The 16,275-nt window shown below is 38.6% G+C and overlaps 1 protein-coding gene across 1 annotated transcript in view; it reads right to left on the reverse strand.

Annotated features, from left to right (window-relative positions):
- The window catches only part of KLHL13 (kelch like family member 13), a 74,222-nt gene extending 69,441 nt beyond the window's left edge, over positions 1-4,781 (reverse strand). The window contains exons 1-2 of the mRNA XM_068962454.1: positions 4,741-4,781; positions 2,987-3,052 (exon numbers count right to left, since the gene is read on the reverse strand). Coding sequence (XP_068818555.1) covers positions 2,987-3,052; positions 4,741-4,781 — 107 coding nt within the window. The remainder of the gene's footprint in view (positions 1-2,986; positions 3,053-4,740) is intronic.
- Positions 4,782-16,275: the final 11,494 nt, after the last annotated feature.

Consider the following 16,275-nt stretch of genomic DNA (forward strand, 5'->3'; position numbering starts at 1 on the left):
TATAATGTAGAGTTATGGCATCTGCCTACTATGGTGGTATCAAAGAGACTTAACAACCAGTTCAATACCTCTATTTTCATGACAAGTTTGAGATCCTTCTCATTTTCTAACTTAGAATTCCTCTCATAGATAATCTTGAATTCTAAAGATATTTTGGCCATGTCACGTGGCGTGTGGGATCTCAGTTTCCTGTTCAGGGATTGAATCGGGGCCCAGCAGTGAAAGCACACTGTTCAGGGATTGAATCGGGGCCCAGCAGTGAAAGCACAGAGTCCTAACCACTAGTCATCAGGAAACTCCCTAAAGATATTTTCCTTAAAAAAAAAAAAAAAAAAGGAAGGGAGGGGAGGCATAGAAACATTTATACTGCAAGATTTCAAATACATGGTAGTAAGTCTAAATTACAGAAGCTAGTCTGCAACTAAAATCTGCTATGCCTCAAAAACATATTTAGCAATTCAATGAAAATCCTATGATGGAATACATCATTAACTCATGTTATATAAAGTGTTCATGTGTTACGAACTAATGACAGCATTATTTTAGAATTATGTCTAGCTTCATTACTTGGATACAATGGTTGTTCACTGGGGGAAAATCTTTTCTTTTATCTCACATTCTATGACTAACTAAAGTAAATGCAATTCTGATATGAGGAAATGAAAAACAGAATTCCTCTTCTAGGCTGACCCTACGTTTTGACTAGAGGCAATTTAAATTGGGGGTTCATGACTGCCTTTCTAAGTCTGTCTACTTCATCTAGTAGTTGAGAACAATTTCACGTCTTCAAAATCAAATATATGTTTTAAATAATCAGTTACTTTTCATGGAATTCTGAAGCTACATAACACCTGAATAAAATACATCTTCCCTTTAGCTAGCATATATTTATTCATTCCTTCCTTATTCAGCTTGATCTAAGTCAGAGACACTGTGGAGCATTTTTATGAATCTTTCACTACAGGATCTGGTCATTTTGTTTAAATTCGTTTACTGTCTAGCCAGTAAACAAAAATATTTATGTTTAGAGATTTCCAGAATTGCCAGTTTTTTGAGATTCAAACTTTTAAAGCATAGAACATAACTGTATTCCAAAAAGAGTGAAGAGGCAGTAAGATCGGGCTTAAACTGATCCTCTAAACAGGGAATAAGAATTAAACCAATCGATTAATTAGGATCAGGTTTTTGCATTTGTCAACTAAAATGCATTTGTTTGGACGGAGGCCCCTATAGTATTAGCCATTCTTGCCAGTGTCAGATAGACCCTTTGAACTTCACAAACATGAAAATCAATCAACTTACTATGCCAAGCCCAAAATCTGCACAGAAGAGGTACACGCTGAATTCACTCAATCATCAGTGAGTACTGAGAAGTTATGACTTTGCTAGGTGTTACAAGTATGCATAAGAACACATGTTCCCCAGCCACAAACCCCACAAAATCTAATCGGACTGACTACATATTCACATATGAAACGTGAGTTAGCATAAATATATTGCATCCATTAAGCCTTAACTATCCAGAATCCTAGACAGCCTAGTGTTCTAGCCAGTTTTAAAAAATTAACTTTACAACAACTGGGATAGGTTAACTCTTAAAAATATCAAAAGTCACTAATTTTTCACCTTTTGAGGGCAATGTTTCTGCCTTACCTTCTTTTTTTCTGCTTTACCTTCTTTGAGTCTCAAATGAACACAAGCCTATTTAAAATGCCTCAGTCAACATGATGCTCAATAGCTATTGTTATATGCTTCTAATAATGATACAGCAAGGTGTGCAAGCAACCGCTGTCATTCTTCACCCCTGCCTGACTCCCACCTCCATAGGCCTTGACACTGAATTTGAATGCTTCCAAGAAAAAGGGGGCTCTTTTCTTTACCTTCCAATACACATACCAAGAGAAAAGCCCTATACCTTAGCAGGCTGAATATTGAAAATGTACAAGTCTAGGGACTTTCCTGGTGGTCCAGTGGTTAAGACTTCACCTCCCAATGCAAGGTGTGCAGGTTCGATCCCTGGTTGGGAAACTAAGATCCCACATGCCTTATGGCCAAAAAAATCAAGACATAGAAGCAATATTGTAACAAATTCAATAAAGACTTAAAAAAAAAAGAAAATGTACAAGTCTATAAGTGAGAAGCAGTATTCTTGCATTATAAACAAGTACTCTAGCTGATCTTCAGAGTCTAGAGGGCTAACCATTACACCACAGAACCCCACTCCAGCTGATTTTCAGGCCTCGTCTATTAAACTTGGAAAAATCCTGCTTTTAAGGTCAAGGTAGCCTACCCCCAGGCAAGATGATCCCAGAATGGGATTCTCTTTTTTGCCTCAGTGCCAGGCCATCCTCAGCATATCAGCCTTGGTTGCTCACAACTAGTTGTCCATCCCTACTGTCCATGGCCATTATCTTGCCCTCCCACACTCCAAATACTTCCAGGTCTGGGAGAGTCTGAAAAGCAAGGTCTCCAGCTGGCTGACAGATATGGAGGCCAACAAATAGACACATGCAAAGTGGGAAATGTACAGCAATTAGGAAACAGGGGTGGTACAATTGATACTGATTGTGCAATACAGAGTAGGAGTTAAGAACTTGTGTTAAACTTTTTCGATGAGGAAGGGTGCAAAAGAGGACAGAGCTGGGCATCTGTGATCTGGTTGTTGCCACAAACTTGGAACCTCTCGTGTTATCTTCCTCATCTGTAAAACAGGATGTCAACTTTCCTTGCCAGACTCACAGAAATAGTAAAACCAACTGTACTTGTGTTTATGAAAGCACACTGGACAATATAAAGCACAATACAATGATGCGTGGTATTTCTTTAACAAAATAATTTATTGTTTGTCTTAATAAACACAGTACCCTAGATGTTACTGAAAGTTTCCTGGATGACTGAATGGCTTCTAGTACCTCAGGGTCTTTTTTATGAAGATAAATTCTCATCAACAAAAAACATAGAAGAAAATGCAGACCCTTACACGTACCCTGAAGTTGACTTTTTGAATATATCCTTGAAATCGGCTTGTTTTAAACATAATTGCCTCCGTCTCCTAAAAGTGGAGTGCAAAAAAAAAATTTGGTTAATTGTGGCTTTACTGCATGTATTTTAAATTTTTCAAAGCATACTCTGCAAATATTTTAGCTGTAAATTAATAAATCATATATAAATTCTGAACAGTTAAGACCACACAGAGCAATTTTTAAATATGTAAATTATCTTAAAAAAAAAACTTTAACTAGGAAACCATAGGATTCTATTTGTTTTTAGAAGCTCTCTTAATGTTTCAGAAAGTCTGGAATAGAGACTGACATTAAATACAACATTTATTGGCAGCTGATCTAAAAGACTAAACTAGACAAATTTGGACACAAGGAAACACTTTTCCAGTAAATATATACTCAGCCTTGGAATGCTTTGTCATTTTCTAGCTTTTTAAGCCTAAAGTTCAATTCTTTGCTGATATACTGTTTTGCCATTAAAACCCAAAAGCAAATGACAAACATTACAAGCTTTCAGAGAACAGACGGCTAATGTTCTTCTAGGTTCATTTACTACATTTTTTTATTTTCATACTGCTTGTAATTAATAAAATCATATAAATAGATGTATTGCCTCCTAACCGGGTGATTCTGTTTTGTGAAGTTCTGTCTTATACCTAACTCCTTTGGGTTAATACAAAGGCAACGATGAACAGACATACTTCTGGTACTGCCTCAGGAATGCAGTTTTAAAAATAGAGACTACTACAGAAGCACTGCAGTATATGCTGTCAACAGTCAATTCGCTTAAAAAATTAAAGTATGCTGGCAGGTGTTTAAGGAGCTCTAACACAAAATTCAGCTTATTTACCTTTATCTCATTTATATTGCTATCACCTCATAGAAAGTAAACATACTAAGCACCATCTTTGTTTTAACTTTTTATTCAAAATGAACAGATTTGGCATTTTTCTGGGTCATCTCACAAGCACTATTACATTATTAAAGTCACAACTAAATCAAAGTCATAGTCTCATAGTATCTTTAAAAAGAACTTGGCATAAATCTTATCCAGAATGTTATTCTACATCTAATCACTTGTTATGCAAAAGGTAGGTAGCAAGTATTTTATTTTTTTAAATGATAAATTCAAAACAGTATTTCCTTATGGCAATACTATTTCAAAGTCTACTTTTACTATACACATAAAAATTATTTTGGATCATAAAAAGCTACAATGGGATAAATTCATATTTGTCATATTTCAGCAATAAACCTCACTAAGCAAATAACAATTATATAATTTTTTGCTTAAAAAATATATTAAAGGCTCTTTAAATACAGCTTATTTTATATTCCTATTAATATTATTCCTTTCCTTTGTGTATTTAAGAAGAATCTGGTGTGCCACCTTCTGGTAACTGAGTGAAATTATGTATCTTCACACAAGTCACTATTCTTTATTTTAACTTTTAAAAAATATAGATATTTCTTAACCTGTATTACATTTAAGCTATACAAATAAATCTATACCACAGTCTGCAATAAAGTAAAATTTCCCTAGTGATTTTTTTCCCCAAATCAAGGTTTATACATGCTTCCTATGATTTTTCCATGGTTACCAATATGTCTCCTGAATTCTACAATACATATAAAATTGATTTCTGTACACCGTTTCCCAGCCACATATGAAAAAAACAGGCTTGTTATTTTAATGAATAAGGAACGGCAGTAAATAAAGAAAAAGAAGATCTCTTACCAATAAGCCCATTTTTCTCTTAAGGTTTGAACTCTCATCATTTGTCATGTTCTTGTGGATCCCTCTCTCATCAAATTCTCTGGAGTTTTAAAGTTGAGAGCTGTGATGCACAGCTAGGCTCGGCTACATCGTAGCGCACCCCAGTGCATCTGCCTGGTATAACACTGCACAGCTGTAGCTCCCAAAAGCAGAAACAAGCTTTCTATATTCAAAACCTATGCACCACACACCTTCCCTTGATAGGAAACTGTAGTCAGGGTGGTTGAACTGTTTCTATTTCTTATCTTAACTCCTGATCAGATATGAAGATCAGAGCCACATGAATCTCGAGCTTAGTTATAGTAAACTGAACAGGAACAGTGTGGTCTTCTTCAGAGCAGAGGTGGGCTGAGGCAAATACTAACACCAGGAGATCTGACTGAGGGAAAAAAAAATGTTTGTCTTATTTTTCCAAGGGTCACTGTCCTGATATTTGCTGTATTACCTCAAATATTTATTATCTTTAACTCTTCCCTCTCCCAGTCCCTAGTAGTCACTCATTAACTCCTATCCTTTATTTTTTATAAATTTTCTAGGAATCTACCCCCCACTGTTTTTTTTAACAAATGAGCTATTTCAAAAAATGCATATAACTGGTTTCTCTGCATTTCCCATATTTAATCTAGCAATCACACTGCTTCTAGATGATTCTCTTAAAAAACAACTGCATATGGTGTAAATTAAATGTTCAATAAATATTTTATTCAACAAATGTTTGTCAAGGACTTGCTGCATGTTAAGTAGGTACTCAGATAGGTGATATGGGTGATATGGTGAGTAAGACACAAATCCATGCTTTCAGGAAGCTTCTAGTTGAGTGAAGAAAGCAAACATGTACTCTGATAGCATAAAATACGGTGTTTCTATACCTGCTTTAGCAGGATTCGCCCAGGATTCTATAGCAGCAGAGGAACCATGAAATTAATGCTGCAAATGAGGCTGAAGAATGAGGCATTCACCAGGTGGACTCTAGAAGAAATAGCCTCTGCAGACAAACAAAGGTCTGAGGATTACAACATTCTGGGAGAATCAGGAAAGTCTTCAGTACAAATGGAAGGAGCTTCAGGTACATGGTGTTGAGGGAGTGGATTTTAAGATATACACAACCACATCACAGAAGACCTTATATGCCAGCAAATAAGTCTGGATTTTATCCCATGAGCTATGACAAGCCATTTCTTGAATGAATGGATCACTCAAGGAATTAATGAAACCACTATGCCCAGCACACAGAACTCAAGCTGGTCACTCTACTCTTCCAGTTCATTGTCTGATATCTCCTGAAACCAACTTCTCATTCTGTACCTCACAAGCTTGCTTTGTTCTTTCTCTCCTTTACTCCAGAGGTCCTCCTGCAAGAAATCCTTTCTCCACTCTGCTTTTCTAAACTCAATTCATCCTTCTAGACTGAACTCAAACTGCATTATTTTCTGTGATGCTTTCCATGGTAATCTGTGTCTACAGTTTATAAATGTTCCTCTATCACATGGACCATGCCATGCATTCTTCCTAAGGCACACAATGCATACAACGTTCAAGAAATGTTTTTGACCCTTTACCTCTAAAGTGAAGCAAGATGGCAAGGAGATGACAGTAAGGCAAAAGTCAAAGCATGAGGCTAAGTGGCCTAAGAAAGTAAACCTCCTCAGACTTCATAGTACACACTAATCTCAGTAACTTTCTTCTCCACTCTCAAGCCTAAAAGAAAAGAACATGGATTTAAGAGCGCTAGATCTGGATTGGGCAACAACTCTGCAGTATTGTGCAACATTTTTGGCTGTATGCATCATAGCTCTGGTTCAAAACATCCAGAGACTTAATAAGAAATAGATACCAACAGAAGCGCTGAATGATGGATCTGTGATCTTTGGAAAAAAGAATGGGGGGGGGGTGGGGCACTGTGACTGTGTTTTACTATTGATACTTGCAGTAAAAAAAGAAAATTCACCTGAGGGTCCATACCATAAACAAAAAGAATTCATGACGACCACAGAAATAGATGGGAGAGTGAGGACAAGGGAACTGGATCCAGAAGATTTAGAATCTCATGAAGTATTGAGGGAGAAAATCCAAGTATAAGAAGGGAGGGTGTTAAAAAAAGGGCTTTTGGTGTGTAGCTGGGAGAGTCATCTAGGACAAGAAGCTTCACCAGAGAAACATGTCCTGGGGTGTAAATATTTAGTGTTTTCTCCATGTGGAGCCAAACCCCATTATGCTCAGTGTCAAATACACAACCTCTCATTGAAGCTGTCATTTAGCATTCAGCTTTGTCTTGTCCTTTTTACATATGCATAATCTCTTAGATTTATGCAATAATGCAAAAACCATGGTGCTTTCTTTTATGTAGCCAATAAAAAATCTTTTCATCTTCAACCACTTCATGTTAAAGTGGGTTAAGAGAATTCTGCCAATAATTTCAAAAAGCAGCTAATACTTGAAAATATTCTCCCAATGACTTAAAAATGCCCTAGATAAAAGCTGTCTACACTTTCTTTCTTATTTATTGAGTGTGAAAATGGACCACTTTTCCTTTCCACTAACTTGTAAGGAAAAAATTTAAATACGGGAAAAAAGAATGTGATTTTGGATATATGCCACACTTTTCTCAAGAAATCTTCAAAAAAGGACAGTATTTAGGGGATATAAAAATGATTTAATCTACTGGGTCTTTGGAAGAATGTTTTAAAACCATGTATCAATGGTACCATGGATATTAAAACAGAGAGAAAATAAGCCAGACAATTTAGTCATTTAATTTTGTGGAAAACAATATGGCTAAACTATTTTCCTCAGGCCTGGCAGAAAAAAGCAATAATCATTTTAAAAGCAATAATCATGCTTTGAACTAGAATAGGTGTTTTATCCAAATTCACATGAACTATTTCATCTAGAAGTTGTAAAGGAAAAAAAGAGGGTAATAACTACCTTCTGGTAGTCTACAGTAGGTCTCATATTATTTTTGATGATAGAGTCTACATTAATCAAATATAAATAATTCACTAAACTTTCCAGTTAAAATAGCATCATCGTGTCATCTCTTGCATTAGCAGTATTCTTCTCCTTTCTTCTGGCTTATGGAAAGTGGCTCAGAGCAGGATGAGTTGGGTGGTTTATAAAGTTTTCTGTCATGTGGACATATTCTTAGATGCTATGTTTTGAGAAACACTGAAGGGATGGTCAGGGATATTTATTGGGTAGGCCAAAAAGTTCGTCTGGGTTTTTGATACAGTGGTACATTAAACCCAAATGAACTTTTTGGCCAACCCAATGTATTGAGTGCAATTGCTTGTATTTGTAGAGCCCAGAAGTGCTTATTTCAGGTGAATGATCAGATTCCAGTAGTATCACCACTCAATCTAATGGGAAAGGCAGAGTCTCAAAAGGAAAAAAATGAATGGAAGTGTCTTTTCCTGTTACTAATAACTCTGCCTGTACTGTCACTGGCTTAGGAAAAATAGCAAAGGAAGTAGAAGGTCACAGTTTAATAACCTCCCATTCCTAGCTGAATGAGTCATAACCCTCTTACCTATCCCTAAAATGTAACAAAACTCAGGTCATACCACTATACAGTAGCATGAATGATTGAGGCTAAGTCATGAGTAATTCAAACTACCTAAGAGATGTCAGTTATTCAAGGCTAACTATTAAATAGAACAAATCATATCTCACCAACCTAAGTCTTAAATCCATTACCATGTAATAACTATAGTGAAAACTGTCACGAAGCTAAGTTACATATGATAGACCATTGAGAAGAAAGACCATGTTAAGTTCAGAAACATAGACATAAGGTAAATGACATTCCACAGTCAGAAGGGCAGACATATGGAGTTAATAAGGAAGAAAGAATATTTCTACCTGTCAATTACTTTTCAAGCTAACTTTCCCATCTAGATACCCCACAAAGTATTTTACTTGTTTTAAATTAAAAAGCAGAGATATTACTTTGCCAACAAAAGTCCGTCTAGTCAAGGCCATGGTTTTTTCAGTGGTCATGTATGCATGTGAGAGTTGGACTGTGAAGAAAGCTGAGCACTGAAGAATTGATGCTTTTGAACTGTGGTGTTGGAGAAGAATCTTGAGAGTCCCTTGGACTGCAAGGAGATCCAACCAGTCCATCCTAAAGGAGATCAGTCCTGGGATTTCTTTGGAAGGAATGAGGCTGAAGCTGAAACTCCAATACTCATGAGAAGAGTTGACTCATTAGAAAAGACCCTGATGCTGGGAGGGACTGGGGGCAGGAGGGGAAGGGGACGGCAGAAGATGAGATGGTTGGATGGCATCACCAACTCAATGGATGTGAGTTTGAGTGAACTCCGGGAGTTGGTGATAGACAGGGAGGCCTGGCGTGCTGCAATTCATGGGGTCACAAAGAGTCGGACATGACTGAGCGATTGAACTGAACTGAACTGAACTAAACATTAAGTTATAGCTTCATCCAACAGCATTCCAAGTAAAAAAGTTTATTATATCTCTTAAATTTAAGCTTCATATTTATTTTTATTTTTTGGAGATGCTGCACAGCATGTAGGAATCCATTTCATCTGGTGTGAGAGTCCTAACCACTGTACCATCAGAGAATTCCCAATACCTCTTAATTTTTAAGAGTCTCATTTTTATTTTCACCCCGACCTTGAAGTAGGCAATGGAAACATTAACATCTCCATTTTGCTAGTGAGAGGCAGTTATTAAATGACTTGGCTCAAGTCACATAGCTGCTGAGAGAACTGGAAAACACGAATTGAGGTCCCCTGGCATCTAATTCAGGGTTCATTAGTCACCTCTGTATGGTATTAATACTTATTGTCGAGGAAAATGAGACAAACATGACTCCTAAACACCACCAAAAAGGGGAGAGAGCAGTCTTTTCACCCTGATCATGGGGAAATGAATGGCTAGAAGACAGAATATGTCATGAAGATAGAGGATGCTATAATGATTAAGTTGGCAGAATGGTCCACGTACACCTGTGCCAGAAATCCCTTCCCAAGGCTAATTTGCAGAGCACCCTTATATACCTCAATTAGCCGTTTCTCGGCACAGACCTCAAGCGTGTCACAGTCTCTCATGCTCCAGTGGTCTTGTGTATGATATTCTCTTCACTTGGAATTCCCTGCCCTCCTCGTCTACCAAAGCCAATCTCTATTCATACTTAAGTGTCCAAGCAGACCTCTTTCCATGAAACCTTCCCTCACATCCCTTAGCAGACTTTGATGTTAGGTTTTCTAAACTCCCATGGCACTTTGAATATGATAGCTCCTTGTCACCTTGGATTATAACTTTCTACTAACTATGCACTAGACTACAAACCCCTGACAGTGGTGGTTGGGTCTCTCTTATGTTTTTACTACACCTAACTCAATGCCTGTCACATAGTAACCCAATTAGAGGAGGCAATTTTAATGAAATCAAGTCAGCAGAGATAAGTTCTTCTCTCCTCTAAAACTATGCATTATTTTCAGATGATTAAGCAAGACATTATGAAAGAGGCTTTATCCTTCTAAAGGGGTTCAGAACAAGCCTCCCCAAAATGTACCACTTTTGTATAAGGATTATTTTGAGCAAAAGGCAATCAAGATTCTGCAGGCTTCAAAAGTTTCAAAAGAAACTTCTACTACTCCCTTATGTATCTAGAGGAATTAAAATTGGGGGTCTTTTCCAGAATAAGTGATTACCAGAGATAAATGTTATCTGAGTGGCCCATTGTATATCAGAGTAAACACCTAATTACTCAAAATCTGGACTTCCCATGTGGTGTTAGTAGGAAACAACCCACCTGCCAATGCAGGAGACATTAAGAGATGCAGGTTCGATCCCTGGGTTGGAAAGATCCTTGGAGGAGGGCATGGCAACCCATTCCAGTATTCTTGCCTGGAGAATCCCATGGACAGAGGAGCCTGGTGGACTATAGATCGCACACATACCTAAATGAGGCCTTTTGGTATCTGTGTGACAGACATTGTATGTGCCTACGAGGGTGCCTAGAATGGTAAGTACTCTCTGTGATGGAAGTCAGGACAAAAAATGTTGCTTGCCATTTCAGTAAGCACAGAATGCTGCCCTCCATCAAGCCATCAGCTGCTGCACTGCCCTGACAGTACACCCTGAGGGGAATTCAGGATGGAGAAAAACAGGATATTTATCTAAGGAATAAGTCAATGAGCCCAGACTCCTACATCTTCTTTTGCACAGAAAAGCACTAAAATAATTAACTTGAGATGTCTGGGGGTTTTTTAGTAGTAGTAATCTTTTGACCTTCGGTTACAAGTTCATTTTTTTTCAGTAAAAATTCCTATACATCTTGACTCCTCCCTTACCTCAATGGAACAGTTCCTCAGAGCTCTCTGAGAGGCTATCCCCTGGGCTACAGTCCTCAGTAAGGTCCCCCAATAAAACATAAATCACAATTTTTAGGTTGTGATTTCTTCAGTCAACAGATGCTTGGAGGAGTGACTGAATAACTGAGCAAAGGAAATAGCTACTACAAGGAAGGGAAACACCAATTATCATCTGTCTAAGTCAGGATAGTATGGGTAAAGCTAGAAACTGAGGAAATGCATTTCACTGGTTAATCACCAGTGAACACTGGTGACAGTTTAGACCAGTGAACACTGAAAAATGAGAGTGTCTCCTAGAACCAGTCATTTCTACAGACTGCTAACTGAAAAGGATAAAAGTACAGCCTTTGGATACTTACATCCTATTAAATTATTGTAACCAGTGATGATGAAATAGCAAATCACAAAATCCAATGTTGACAATAACTGCTCCACTAGATCGAACAACAATAAAAAATAAAACAGTGTATTCAACCAAGCAAGCCATGGCACATCACCAATACCTAGTAACTCAAAAGTTATGCTGAGAAGTCATGAGTAAAATACACAAGTGAAGCACAAGAGGGCCTAACGCTAACAAGCCCCTCCAACTTTAGAAATAGAGAAAAATATACATATTTGATTAAAGACCTATGAAGCTTCTGTTTCAATATGAAAATGATCATTTTGGCTTAAGAAAATGTCTCAAATCCCTCTCTCATCCCATTGCCTGGCCTTCCCCCTTATGCAATGGGCAGGGTAGAAATGGCAAAGATATTAACATAATGAACAACATAAAGAATAAAAGACAAAGCAGTTCCCCATAGGAAAGAGCTGATTCACAATAGTTTAGCACGTTCATAGGGTTAGGGAGAAGGGGTGATGGCTTCTGCAGCTGTGAGGGCTCACTGACAGAGGATCATTAACCACTATCTTCCATGTGTTCTGGGCCATTGTTACAAAGGCTGGATGTTTCTTTTTAAACAACAGTAATGTGGTCTTAAAAAAGGGAGTTAGTGTTTTGCTAACACTGGAGTTGAATTTTGCCACTGGGACATAAAAATACAATGTATAACTCCCTATGGACTAGTTGGAAATACAAGAGTCATAAAAGCTTCTAGGATCCTGAGTCTAAAGGAAAGACTGGCTCAGAAGCCATAGAGAACAGTCAGCAGCCAGGGAAACAGACAATAACAATTAAACAAATAAGTCCCACAACAATGAAAAATTGGTAGCAAAAAACAGAACTGTGTATTAACTAATCACACAATATCCAAGAGTAAATCTGACCTGCCATCTTTTCTAATCTGAAATTTATACTTAATTATGCCTTCTCTATTGCTTTCATCATCTCAACCTTCCATGACTCTGGACTGCAAGGAGATCCAACCAGTCCATTCTGAAAGAGATCAACCCTGGGATTTCTTTGGAAGGAAGGATGCTAAAGCTGAAACTCCAGTACTTTGGCCACCTCATGCGAAGAGTTGACTCATTGGAAAAGACTCTGATGCTGGGAGGGATTGGGGGCAGGAGGAGAAGGGGACGACCGAGGATGAGATGGCTGGATGGCATCACGGACTCGATGGATGTGAGTCTGAGTGAACTCCGGGAGATGGTGACAGACAGGGAAGCCTGGCGTGCTGTGATTCATGGGGTCGCAAAGAGTTGGACACGACTGAGCGACTGAACTGAACAGAACTGTGTCGATATAGACTCCACTTTCAAGGTCTCTTCAACCCCCCTTTCATCAGTAAATTGAAGGTTCTTGCTTTGTTGCAAAAGAATTTGGAGATGAAGTGATAGGTAAGAACTGGATTTATTCAGAGAGAAACACACTCCACAGGCAGAGTGTAGGCCATCTCAGAAGGTGAGAGAGAGCCTCAAAATATGGCATGGCTAGTTTTTATGGGCTGGCTAATTTCACAGGTTAATGAGTGGGAGGAGTATTTCAATTATTTGGGGGAAAGGGCAGGGATTTCCAGGAATTGGGCCATGACCCACTTTTTGACCTTTTATGGTTGGCCTCAGAAGTGTCATGGCACTGGTGGGCGTATCATTTAGCATGCTGATATATTACAATGAGCACATAATGAGGCTCAAGGTCTACTGGAAATTGAATCTTCCACCATCTTGGACCCAGCTGGTTCTATCCAGTCTCTGTCATGTCCTATGGCCATATCATTCTTTTAAATGCTGTGCCCTGCTCCCTTCCCTCCTGTTTCAGCCCTACCTTATTTATTCAACCCTATTTCCCATTATAAGCCATCCCAGCGTTTCACACAACTGGGAAACACAGAACTCTTTACCCAGAACTTCCATGGGAGTTATAATTTTTTTTTTTAAGTTACAACTTATAATTTCTGTGTATTCAAGAGAAGTCACACAGACATGTTACACAGAAACAGTTTATGGAATGGAGCTCCAGGGCAAAGGGAAATTAGCAGAGGTTTTCCTTGTCCCCAGATATCTTCTCCTACAGGGCCAACTCTCCCTTCAATAAACTTTCTTCCAACTCTTCTGCCTACCTCACCTCTCCTCATTGTTTGCTCTGTACCACTGCCAGAAATTCCAGCAATTACAGGTTCATTTTAGCTAAACAGAAGTTTGTTGAAATTGTACCAAGTACAACTGCTGGGATGAGGTAGCTATCAGTTTTTCACACCTTGGTGTGAATGCGTTCAGTCAAATGTTATCAAATAGCATAGAGCTGATGACCTCAGGGAATGGGGAAGGCTGGTAGTGAGAGGGAGCCTTCTGGAATCATGGCAACCTCGGGCAGGGTGCTATTTGAGGGAAGTTGGCAAGAGGCCTTGCTGGATAGAGAAACTTGCCTAGAGATAGAGAAAGAGAAACTGAGATAGAGAAAGCTGCAAAAAGGGTCACAGGAGAACAACACAGCTCAACTTCCAGCACCAGCACTTGTGTCTTCAAGTCCAGAATCTACCATGCCTTTCCAGACCCCCTGCTGCCAGACCCTGGAGCCCGAACTGGTACTGCCCATGGACTCAAGCAGGCTAAATACAGTGTCTGCGGCAGGGCCAGAAACCTCACCATCATGTATATGATGTATCCTGTCCAGACAAATGATCTGTAAATAAACCTTTAGAATTCATGTCATTGATAGGTTGGGAAATACATGTACTTTTTTTTTTGGCTGCACTGCAAGCATGTGGGACCTAAGTTCCCTGGCCAGGGATTAAACCCGCGGCCCCTGCAGTGGAAGTCCAGTCTTAACTATTGAACTACCAGGGAAGTACCCATACTGTTCAACATATATCTCCTCTCCTCCAATACACACACTCTTGGCAGGTGGTCGCTTCTATTTTAGAGATGCTGTTTTTTCCTGTTGCCATCCATTCAAGAAACTTGACTGAACTCAAGTGAACACTGCCCTTGCCTGGACTGTGGCTGTTCCTCTGCTCTTAAGTTCCAAATCAAACTCTACCTAATTTTGATTCTCCAACACTCACCAAATGCCCTCTTTTTAAAACTCTTGCAGCATTCACCTCAGCCTCTGAAATAAAGACTGAAAGCTAACTTTCTACAGGCAGAGGCCATTCATTCACCCTCCCAAACAATTAATAAGCATCTACTTCTGTCGTGTTTAGGCTGGAAGTTCAAACCAGAGTAAGTCCAGGTTCCTACAACCCTAAAGGTGGCCAGAGCGCAGGGAATATCAAGTACAGTCACAATACAACATGAGATACACTACAGTGGAGGTGACATGAACACACATGGAGAGCCCTAACTGAGCAGGGAATCAGGCAAGTTTCATGGAGGTGACACCTGAGCTGAGTTTTTAAGAATAAGCAGGGATAGGTCAGGCAGTCAAGAGACACAGAGGGACTGGTGAGGAGAGAGGCAAATTCGTTAAGACTCAACTGCAATTATGACAGCATAAAGTCTTAAACTAAACTAGCAGTGGGGGACATTCAAAAAAATGTTAGGAGATAAATAGACAGGACTTACTGATTGGAGATGATGATAGTGGCTAACGTGTGGATCAATTACCATGTACTAAAACAGTGTCATAAATGCCTTACTCACTAAACAATTTAACTTATCTTTAGTATGATCTTATAATGTAGGTACTGTTAATATCCCCATTTTACAGAAAAGTAAGGAATAGGAAAATCAAGTGACATGAGCTAGACAATGAGTAAACTCTTGAACTGAAATTTGACTTCAAGCAGGATAGCTCCAAAGACCACCACTTAAACCATACACTATCTTTGAATGTGAGGTTGTGAAGGAGAGGGGAGCCCAGGACAGAGAGAGAGAATGGTCAAGTCAGAAAGGGCCACAATCTATGGAACTTGAATATATTATCTGTTGTATTTATTATTTCTGCTCCTTGTTCCTAATGTCAAAAGCAAATTTCTCTGTTCATTTTCTTTCTATATGTTCTAGTATTTTCTTAGATAGACTGGTAATCCAAAGGTACCTAGTCTTGACCTCTGCCTGTTCTCATTTTTTTTTTTTTTTGCACTTGGCATATTCAGCCTCTTCCTAAAATGATTTACCTTTCTGGCATATCTCCCTTTTTAGGCTGACAGTATCCAAAAACACATCTTACTCATCTTTGATGAACAGCATCAAGCACCTAACATGTATTCAGTAAATATTAATTGGCTTGAATATAGAATAGCAATGATTCTTGAAGTTCCCTATTCCTCAGTCATCTGTATGGACTTTGTCATCTCAGTCCTACCTTTATTAGTTTTTTCTTCTTTAAATCAACTCTTGAAAAATTTACGTTTATCTTAAAGGGAAAATGCTATACTTATTACTGCAAATGGAAAACTGCTATAATGTACCATAATGAAAAGGCAACTGTAAAAACGGACACAACTCCTAAAACAAGAAATGCTTGCTTGTACACAAATCAACACCATCCTATTCCCCACGTAGTGCCTCACACATGCTATGGAGTAGAGTGAGGTTTTTTCCTATTGAAGTGAAATTTACATACCATAATTAACAATTTTATATTGAACAACTTAATGGCAACTAGCACATTCTGAATGGGGGGCAACTATGACTTCTATCTTGTCCTCAAATATTTTCATCACCCCCAAATAAAAACCCATATCCATTAAGCAGCTGCTCCTTATCCTCCCATGCCTGCAGCCACTGGCAACTACCAATATACATTCTGTCTCAATGGATTTATCTATTT

The sequence above is a fragment of the Capricornis sumatraensis genome, chromosome X, assembly GCF_032405125.1.
Source record: "Capricornis sumatraensis isolate serow.1 chromosome X, serow.2, whole genome shotgun sequence".
In the NCBI taxonomy this organism is placed as follows: domain Eukaryota; kingdom Metazoa; phylum Chordata; class Mammalia; order Artiodactyla; family Bovidae; genus Capricornis; species Capricornis sumatraensis.